General features: G+C 32.9%; 1 protein-coding gene across 1 annotated transcript in view; it reads right to left on the reverse strand.

Moving 5' to 3' along the window:
• The window catches only part of stg1 (stargazin-like protein), a 76,714-nt gene extending 69,941 nt beyond the window's left edge, over nt 1-6,773 (reverse strand). The window contains exon 1 of the mRNA XM_089734338.1: nt 6,575-6,773. Coding sequence (XP_089590464.1) covers nt 6,575-6,647 — 73 coding nt within the window. The 5' untranslated portion in view covers nt 6,648-6,773. The remainder of the gene's footprint in view (nt 1-6,574) is intronic.
• Between the last annotated feature and the right edge of the window lie 4,001 nt (nt 6,774-10,774).

Consider the following 10,774-nt stretch of genomic DNA (forward strand, 5'->3'; position numbering starts at 1 on the left):
AAAAACAAATTATTTTGTAAAATAAATAAAACTAGTGGTCCCCTGGTAGTCGAAATTCGACTATAACTAACGGAAATTATAAGTTTGTACACTATTATGATTCTATTGTCAAGGACTATTTATTATACTTCTTTAATCACAGATTTCTTCAAGACTACACTTTAGACAAATTAATATTAATAAAGAGAAAACAGTATTTAATCTATTCTCAATTTGACAGATTATAACTGACAGCCTGCAAAGAAAAGTTTGAGAATAAACAAATAGTATGCATGCGGGTGAGTCTGTGTCAAATACATGGTAGTGTGTGTAATGTTTTCTTTATTGATTTAATGTATCTTTTATGCATTATTTAAAAAAAATATTAGCATTGTGCACTTCTTCTCTATAATATCTATAAGTGTGGAAAATTTCATACTCCTCCGTCAGCGCAATTTTCGTAAAAAGCGATACAAAGTTTTTGCTTCACGTATTAATATGTAGATGGTTGGTCTAATCTTAAAAAGAACTCTTGTTCTAATTTATTCCGCTTAAGGTAATACCTTGAACTAAAAGAAAGCAGGTTTGAATACAATTGCGATCTTTACAAAGTCTCTGACTATCGCAATAAAGAGGACTGAGTGATAAGGTGGGGGGACGTGGGGAGATAAGACGTTCCGTGGCACAAGCTATTAGAAATCTTTGCAAACAATAAACCTCTCTTATTGTGAATGAAAATTAATACAATTTTTTATTTTAATTTAAACAAGTTCTAAGATAACTTGTTAGCCAAAGTCATTATTTCCTACCCTAATCTTATTTCAAGCTAGAAAAGTTACGTAAAACATAAAGGCTTGAAGTGAATGTTATACAATTATGTTTGATTACAATGAAAGATTGTTTCTTCAAGACTTAATAATGAGGCCTAAAGTTCACACGCGCTTAAAAAAGTATTAATATTGTCTACAAATTGTCAACTATGATGAACCCTGAACGTAATAATTATCTTAAATTTTCTGTATTCTCTTGTCTTTGCCTTGTTATAAAAAAACTTTAGGACAAATGTAGAATCAATCACCGCTATTATGGCGGTTGAGACATAAATTTCATGATAAATCTGCGAAAAAATGTTTTTATATCATGTGTTTTTTCACATAATCTACTCGGATCTATACTGCAATTCCCAAAGACAGTTGAACAACACAAAATTTACAGAAATATGAAATAAGTAGCTAAATAAACACATTGTTGTGTTTCGTGCCCGGAATATCCGTCGCTATTTTGTTATCCAAAGAGCACGAATCCGAGAGCAGTTCACATTACCGAGCGTAGTATGAACGCAACGCGGTCCATAGAATTTAATATGTGAGAGCCAGACAACAGCAACTACCGCTTAGTGAAATCTCTGTTATACGAATCTTAGTTGCAAAAGAATTTTCATGTTTTTCTTTACTGTATTAATAAATTTTACGTCATAATTAACTAGCAAAATATTTCTATCGCCAGAGGCTTTATCACGTATTCAAAATAATTGAATACAAATATTGTTAGCAAAATTGAATAAAAACTTTATTTCAAATACTAATTAAAACTATTATTATTTAATTGCTTTAAGTATTAAGCTTACTGGTGGTAGGTCCTCTTGTGAGTCCGCACGGGTAGGTACCACCACCCTTCCTATTTCTGCCGTGCAGCAGTAATGCGTTTCGGTTTGAAGGGTGGGGCAGCCGTTGTGACTATACTGAGACCTTAGAACTATATTTCAAGGTGTGTGGCGCATTTACGTTGTAGATGTCTATGGGCTCCAGTAACCACTTAACACCAGGTGGGCTGTGAGCTCGTCCACACATCTAAGCAATATAAAAAAAACCTTTCCTCTTTATAATATTAGTATAAATAACAACAATATCAGTGTTTCTAATTAGAACCATCGATCTGATAGATAACGCGTACAACATTTCATATCGGGTAAGAAGCCACAAAAGATTCCACTTTAGTAGCTAGCTAGGGATCTCTCAAATTATTTTACAAACCATTGCGCCCACACAAAGGTCGCTATGATCCTATCAGTGTTAAATCACTAATAAGTTTTAATTTAATTAGGTGTGCAAATCTGACTGCACGGAATGAGTTATTACGTGAGGGGGAAATCCGTCGACACCTTTAAGACTTTAGCAAGGAGGAGACTCAGTTAATTTTATGCCGTTCACGGCTACTTTAATTTCTCGCTCGGCTGATAATTTTCTGGCTCCGGCGCTCATGAATATAATCCGGGGAAAGTTCATTGCAACAGTTCAGTGCAGGTGCCGTGTATGGCTCCTTGATATTTTATTATTATATCTCAGCAGATTCGACATTTATAAGCAAAACGTTATTTAGTATATTTACAATGTGTAATCACCTGAATATTTATAGATTCATGCGGTTCGATTCGTTCTAAGTATGTAGTGTCAATATATAGGACGCTCGTCGGTTTATATTTGTACTAGAATGATACTCTTTTTCAGTATTTTTAGTAGCAGGTTTTTTTGAAACGAAGTTCCTTATGGGACGATGCGGAGGGGTACCCTAACCGGGAAAAAACGTCCGTAACGTAAGATTTTTATTATAATAGTAATGCACACAGTGTACGACTTAACTTTGTAATAACGTACAAAAAATATTTTTTTTTATCATTCATTAACCACGATTTCATAGCGTTCGTTTGCGCAATACACTAACTCATAAGCAAACAACCGTGAATGCAGTGTACCACAATAAGCTCGCACCGTGGGTTGTTGCGAAACCTCCAGTTTAATTTTCTTTATACTTCGAATAGAACTTAAAATTGATATTTTTATAATAAAGAACTTCGTTCCTATCCGGTGTCCCACGACACCACACATCTTTTTTTATTATTTTAGAATTTAATCGGTAATTTCACAAAAAAATTTGAAGACAATTAATTTTACAATATAAACATTGTTAAAGAAGTATTTTCATCCACAAAATATATATAAGGTCAATTCCAGAGCCCATAGCCATCCACAACGTAAATACCGTCTCCCACGTTGAGACATGAATTCTAAATCTCAATTTTTAGTACAACTACTGCCCTACTCTTAAAATTGAAACGCATTGCTACTCCACGGCAGAAATAGGCGTCTCACAAGACGCTCTATTACCAGTAAGCCTTCAGCGTGCTCATACTTTAGGACTATGTGTTTCACTCTTGTTCATACATTTTATCATTCTTGTTTGTAACTACCAAGATATAGTATGTTAAAAAAACTTCGTTGCATTGTGTATGGTACACCAACGTTTCCTCATTGCCCTATATCATTCCTAACGATATAGCTTGAATACAAATTGTTAGCTTTTTTGCATACTATCCTTCGCCCTGGATAGAAATTGTCTGTCTCCATCCACAAAATACGGCATGACTCATTCTTTATTGACTGATAAATGATAAGTCTAAATATCCTTCTGAGTATTTTACTACGCAAAAAATACGAGAGGGATTCGTATTTACAACTGACGATATCACAATTTAAAAAATTCGTAATGACATTTTATATTAGAGCTCTATGGAAAGTCTTAATAGCTACAGAAACTCATTGATTTTATCTCTTGGTTACAGTGTTTACATGCAATGGAAATGATTTGCTAATAAACATAAATTAAGCCGATTTCGTAAACAAATTGGAAAAATCGTCTGAATACATATTCAAAATAATTATGAACACAATTTAAGATTAAGCGTGTGACGTACATTATACGAAGTTGTTTCACGAACAAAAACATGGTTTAGTTCCTAATCTGTGACATAATACAATAAAAATAAGACACGATAAAAATGTTTTAAAATTAATTTATTCAAAATTGCAATTCAGACTTCGCCCACGTATTTACTTGTGTCAAAAAACAGCAAACTGTGTGATCACTGCAGCGATAATTATACACAATCTATTGTATAAACAGGATTTTGCGTGGCACGATCACATAAATTATGATTTTTATCATTCCTCGAAATAGCTGGAACTTTGATGTAGAAGTCGTGGAAATGTTTTACAATCTTGTGTCTCATACATAGTACGCGTGATTTACGAAGACACTTTATATCGGAGTTATTGCATATTGTTTTGAGAATATATGGGTTATTGGGTATTTGGCACTTACCTTTGGTCATTCCAATAATAATGACTTTTTTATGAACGTAGATTGTCGGAAACCTTACATTTGTCTGATGTTGAGCAGCTACCGAAATGAATACCTACCTCTAAATGTTTTGAATGTCTCAAAACATGTAGAGATAATTTGGCACTCGGGGATTAGATTTGTATGTTCATGTTGTATGTATGTATATTCAAGATGAAATACAAAATGAATGATGAAAAGAACTAATCTAACCTACATAGAAAAAGTCTTAGCTTAGAAAAAATGGCAGTGGGCATGTCGCATATGCCTTACGGATGACCATAGATGAATGGATACGGATGGATGGGTGGATATACAGTAATTGTAAGCTCTGAGAAAGTGATTGCTTCACGGCCAAAATAGAAACTTCGGCGATATCAATTTCGATAATGAAAGCTGAGTAGATGATCGAAGAATACAATAATAATATTATAATATAATAATAAATAACAATTTTAAATAGGTGCCGTGTTTTTCAGAAGTTTTTCCAGGACGAAACACTGAGGTAATTCAAACGTTTCTGTGCCAAATACGGCAAATATAATATGGGAGCTAGGAACAAATAAATACACTGATTCTAAAATGTAATATCATTAAAATTTAATGGTTTTGCTGTTATAGAATATAAACAGTTTGGCTAGTATTAAATGTACTTAAATTCTCGACGTGTGACCAAAAATTCATCGTAAAAATCTTTACGACCAGAGATTGTCTTATAATCTTAATAAAAACTAAAAACGTTATAAAAACTTGGGAAAGGGTACTAATCTCCGACGTCGGGAGAGCTCTGAAAGATGAAACTTGCTTTGAGCTTTCATAATAAAAGCTTCCTAGCTACTATTTTGCATTTAAGTTATATCATGCAGCTGTTTTATTTCTCTGTTGTTATGCATTGTAAAGCTAAATTAAAGGTATTTTAGAGATTTGAAAATGATAAAATGTTTTTTTTTTGTTAATGATTATTACTATACGGAATCTGTGAAGATTCGAAATTTGGAAATAATATAATGACAATGAAAAACACAAATGGAAGATTTGTAATTTTCTTTTCTGTTTCTCTTCCTAATTACATAATAATTTCAGATAACTGTACCAATTTATAAAAAAACAACTTTTCAAAACAGGAACCCTTTTTTTGCTAAGTTAAAAAAATCTTAATTTTAGCAGCTTCTTATTGTTTCTTAACAACCTCTGTTCTGATTGATGATCATAGAAGTTTAAAAGTATATAAAAAACAATTTAATAATTATCTTACTACATTACCTTAACCACATATTGAAACAAAATTACTTACTCTTTATTTATTTTACTCATAATTCATTAAAAATTAATAAAAAAAAAATCGTCCACATTTTATGAAAAGCGAAGAGGTAACGTAATGTTTTACAAGTAAATTACAGGCTTATTACGAAGCGGCTTGTTTCAAAAATACAAATTGAATTGCGGTCTCTACGGATACGCTCAATGAATCGTGAAATGTTCAGTTCCGAATAAAAAATGTATTTGCTTTAATTTTTGCTGTTCCCAAAGAATTCCACGTATTAAATATAGAAGCAGCTAAATACATAATATAAAGTTAACATTAAACGAGGTTATATATCAGTGATAGTATTTTCTGAGATACTCTTTATAAGGCTTTAAATTTCCAATAACTAATTGCGTTAAATCAATTACGTCTTCTTCAATCTTCACTGAACAAGGTCACAGTCAGGTTAGTTAACCTGTGATTTATTTGCGGTAATTGTCACAAATATATAAAATACTTTTAATACAATAATGAAAAGCAACAAAATAAATTGAATATATGTCAGAATGGGATAGAGAGAAGCGTATTGGGAGTAAGAAGAAGGGATAAAATAGAACTAAAAAAGATCAAAGGAGAGACTAAATTTGGAAAAGTTCAATCAATATGCAGAAAATTAAAATGGCGCTGGACGGGACATGTGAAGAGAGAAAAGAAAGAGAAATGGACCAGAATTATAACGGAATGGTAAACTAGAGAAAACAGAAGAACTAGAGAAAGACAGCCAAAGCGATGGGAAGACGACTTGAAGCAACTAGCTGGGCCAGAATGGTTACGTACAGCAAAGGACAGAAGCAAATGGAAATTCTTAGAGGAGGCCTTTGTCGAAAGACAAGCTGTTAAGAGGAGAGATAAACCGAACGCCGAGATATGTTTTAGTGTAAGTTAATTTTATAATTTTCTTACCTCTATTGTTATAGTTTTATGTTTAGTTAAATAAGTTAAACTCTAACAGCAATAAAGGCTTATTTATTTATTTAATACAATAATATTTTTTCTTTAAATTTTCTTTATCTAAAATAACTAGAGTACTTCAGTGAATTAAAACAAGAATTCGAAAGTTAAAAGATAATATTATTAGAGTAAATTCACTAACGAAACCTCCCTAATACTTACCTATACTTATTTTCGTGTCATTCTTTGGAGAGTAGCCCGATCCGCCGCGGTACGATGTAGTACTGTTGAACATTTTTCACCAACTAGTTACAACTCACAGTTAACACATCGCCCATTCAATGAAAACACTAACTTATACTGCCGTTTTAAAGTTCTTTTTTATTTTAATTCTGTAGCAGCAGTCGAGTCATCCGGAGTATCCCCGTTTTGAAACTGAGAGAACGATTCCCGAGCGGCAGCGTTATTTTTGTTTCAACTCCCGCGCTGCTTATTCAATTTTAATAAAAATGTTTTCGCTCAATAGCGCTCTGTGGGCCAACAAATCGAATTCGCGAGTTTTACGTGCGAATAGCCGAGAGAGCCGCTCTAGTCGATTCATAGTTACGGTGAATAATGTTATGCGAGTTTCTTTTTAGTAAAACATAGCTGTATTCTAAAAAAAATCACTATACTGATCTATTTTTGCATCATGCATACAGAAATCGCTTTATCCGACTGTCTTGCTTCGTTTTTTGTAATTCAGGTCTCTGGGATAGTCTTTTTAATTTACAATACGTGCTCCGGTGTGACTGTTGGGACAGCCGTTGTGCAATCAAATGCAAGACCACGACTTCGAGTCCAAGTCTCAATTCACGCTGTGATAGTCTATTGATTTCCATAACGGACTTACTACATGTTAGGTTCTCAAAATGCGCAATTTATATGTTGCCTGTCCTGTTGATTTCCTTTTGCGGATACTATGTTAGATGGGGTAGCGGTGTGCCGATCATAAAATGTTAGTTTCATCAATGTTATTTTTCTTATTCTTAGTTATTTTTACGATCGCGAGACAAACAAATTCGCTTGTGGTAACAATTAATACAATCGGGTTGACTGCCTATTTTTATTTTAATGCAACCGAAAAGCTTTGCTAATTGCTGAAGAATATAATCAGATGGAAAACGTGTACCCGAAGTTGATAAAATCGGATTTTTTTTAGCGGGGATTAAATGCATTCGCTGTCCCTTTCCCACAACGAATGTCACTATAGAACATAATTATGTATCGCACTCTGAAACATTAATTTCACTGCACGAAATAGTGTTCAAGAAGAACTTAAAGTACCTATACACTTTCCTGAAAATGTTTGTTTCGTTATATTTATCGGCTGTATCTAAATTTGACTCGTTTATGAGACAATCAAAAATATCAGTCAACACAAGGCCTAATAACGTTCAAGGAATGGTTTCAAAATATTGTTTGTTTAACGTAACTCAATAACAACTTGAATCCATCCATCTCGATACTTATATCGAAACAATGTAACTAAATGAGGATCGCCAGTACAAATTTTAAGATATTAACACCTCCAGAATTACAGCAAACGTTGCTTGCGAAAAATCCGCGAAACAAATAGAAAATGAATTTTCGACAATTCTATTATCAATTTTTATTTACTAAATAAAAATTGGATTGATTGCTCCTTGGGAATAAAATATTCTATAAAATATATATTTTTTAAATCCAAATACTTTTGTAGGTTGCGAAACATCCATACATCCAAAAACATACAGAGAAATAAGTATTAGGTACTAGATGACCCGGCAGAGTTCTTAGTGCCCCAATCGAGAAATAAAAGACCTAAACTTTTGTCTACAATAAACTTAAAACAAGCAAAAGGAACCCGCCCGACGGAGGACACATCAAAGGAAAAACAAAATTGTTATTTTTATTTAATTTCGTGCATTTTCATATTTATCTACCTTTTAATCCTTCTCTGGACTTCCACAAATAATTCAAGACCAAAATTAGCTAAATCGGTCCAGCCGTTCTCGAGTTTTAGCGAGACTAACGAACAGCAATCTTAATATATATAAATCTCGTGTCACAATGTTTGTCCTCAATGGACTCCTAATCCACTTAACCGATTATAATAAAATTCGCACACCATGTGCAGTTCGATCCAACTTGAGAGATAGGATAGTTTAAATCTCAAATTATAGTCGCAATTTTAATTTATTGCTAATTATTTGTCTGTTATTATTTGACAGTCACAATTATCTGTTAACTCCAAATGATTCTAACAGATGTCGATACCTTTCGACTGGGTTGAGTAAGTAATCAATAGATGGCGCTGCTATAAATGTGTCATATAAGCTACAATTTAATAGCATAACCACCACGTGTTGTTGAGGCTAAACTATAAGTGAAAATTATTTCGTAGTAAACGCAATACAGTAAAACCCAATTGATCTTACTTTGTTATTTTTTGGTATTAGCATAGCCGACCACGTGTTATTTAAAACGAAAACCTTAGCCACAGCAACGTGTGGCCGGGACTGCTAGTTCTTTTATATATATTATTATATAAAGATAGATAAGTACAAGTGAATGTAAATTTGCAATATCGTTCGTATCAAAAGTGTACTAACACAAACTCTAAAAAGCTTTTTCGTTTTAAGCAATTTAAAAGGGCGTCAAATTTCTAACGACCGGTTTGATAAAAATAAATTAAGGTATTTCATGAGACTCTCAGGTAATTTATCGTTAAACTCTGTACACCCACGCTAGCTCGGATCCAATTACTACCTTAAAATCGTTTTACTGAAATATAAGGTTTTATTTGATTGTGAGCGTGTTAATTTTTACGCGAGTATACTCCGTAGTCATTATTGACTTCCATAAATATTTTAGGAAAAATTGGTTATGTCAAAATGATGAATATACAAAGCTTCGTTTGTGTGGGGCGCGAACCGGAATTGAAATCCAGTGTGACATCGAACATTTTCACGAAGCTTGGAGTGATGTCATCTGCACATCCGCGCTTCGCATATGCACACTACCGGTGTGTTTATTTTGTATAATCACTTTTTCATTTTTGGCCAACAGTCCCTTTGATTTTATTTTTTTGGTTCAAAAACTTTATTCGCTATCCCTTGCCATGGCATATACATTGCTTCATCGTCCTGTTATAGTAATTTCATGATACTAAAAAGCTACATGGTTACTCAAAAGCATAAATGCAGTGGACCAATGTATAGTGGCCATAGGTTTAATCGCCGGATAATCCAATCTAAGACTGTAGTAGTAGAATGTGGTACGATATTTTTTTCATGAAGCTAATTAGACGAATTACATTTATCTTTAACTACACAATACGTTTTTAAATGAATAGCCGCGTTTAACGTGTTTCTTCGTATTGATAGTTTGATTATCACGAACCCTGTAGCCTTGTATTTATTTCTCAAAGTGTTAATTTTAGGTGCCTTGTCAAAGGTATTAAAGCATAATTCCACTCTCCGATCACTACATTCGCCTGTTGACAGTCTAACGCTCTACACTAATCATAGCAAAATGATCGACCTTGATCTAGAAGAATATGCCCAAATAAATAAGTTCTAAATAATTAATGAAATTATCGTGAATACGTACATCATTTACACTAATGCTTTCGCCATAAACACGAGGCGGGCACTATGCTCTCGGTATTGCTTAAGTGCCAATTAAATGCCGCGATAAGTGTCCTAAGTGCTTACAACTGCTGAGATTACTGCCAGCTATTGTACGAATGTGTCATAATATACTTTTTGGAAAACGTAGACTATATATTTTACTGGTTCCTTCGTAATTAGAGTGGTTAATTATAAATGGTTAATTATAGTTGGGTTAGGATATTCACTATACTGAAAAAAAAAAAAAGTTTTTAAGTTGTATCAAATAATTTACTTAAAGTCAAATTACACACTTTAACAAATAGTCAAGAAAACTTTATTAAAAATCTTGAACACAATCTAGCTTTTAAATTTGTTAAAAAAATAGAGACAAAACCAAATATTTATATATGTAAGAGTTTAATTTATTATTTAATTTTGTAGAACCCACTGTTTATTATGAGATAAGAGACAAATTATTTTGATGAAACGCATTAGTAATTTTGCAAAATATTATTTATCCATTTATTGTGTGCTGATTGATACATTACATTTTTAAGTACCCAAGGATTTTTCCGAAATGGGTAGTCATTCCTTTGTCCCACCAATGTCATTCTCGTATCTATGGAGTCCTATATCCTATAACCACATAATTTTTTCTGAGTCGTGAGCTCATCTACCAATCTAGAGTAACATAAAGAGATTATTCAAATCCACTTCATTATTACTACCATTATTCTTCCTGATTTTATACGTAATTACTAAAAGTCGTATCCCGATGCTTCAATTA

This window comes from Bombyx mandarina, chromosome 17 (genome assembly GCF_030267445.1).
Source record: "Bombyx mandarina strain Sakado chromosome 17, ASM3026744v2".
NCBI lineage: Eukaryota > Metazoa > Arthropoda > Insecta > Lepidoptera > Bombycidae > Bombyx > Bombyx mandarina.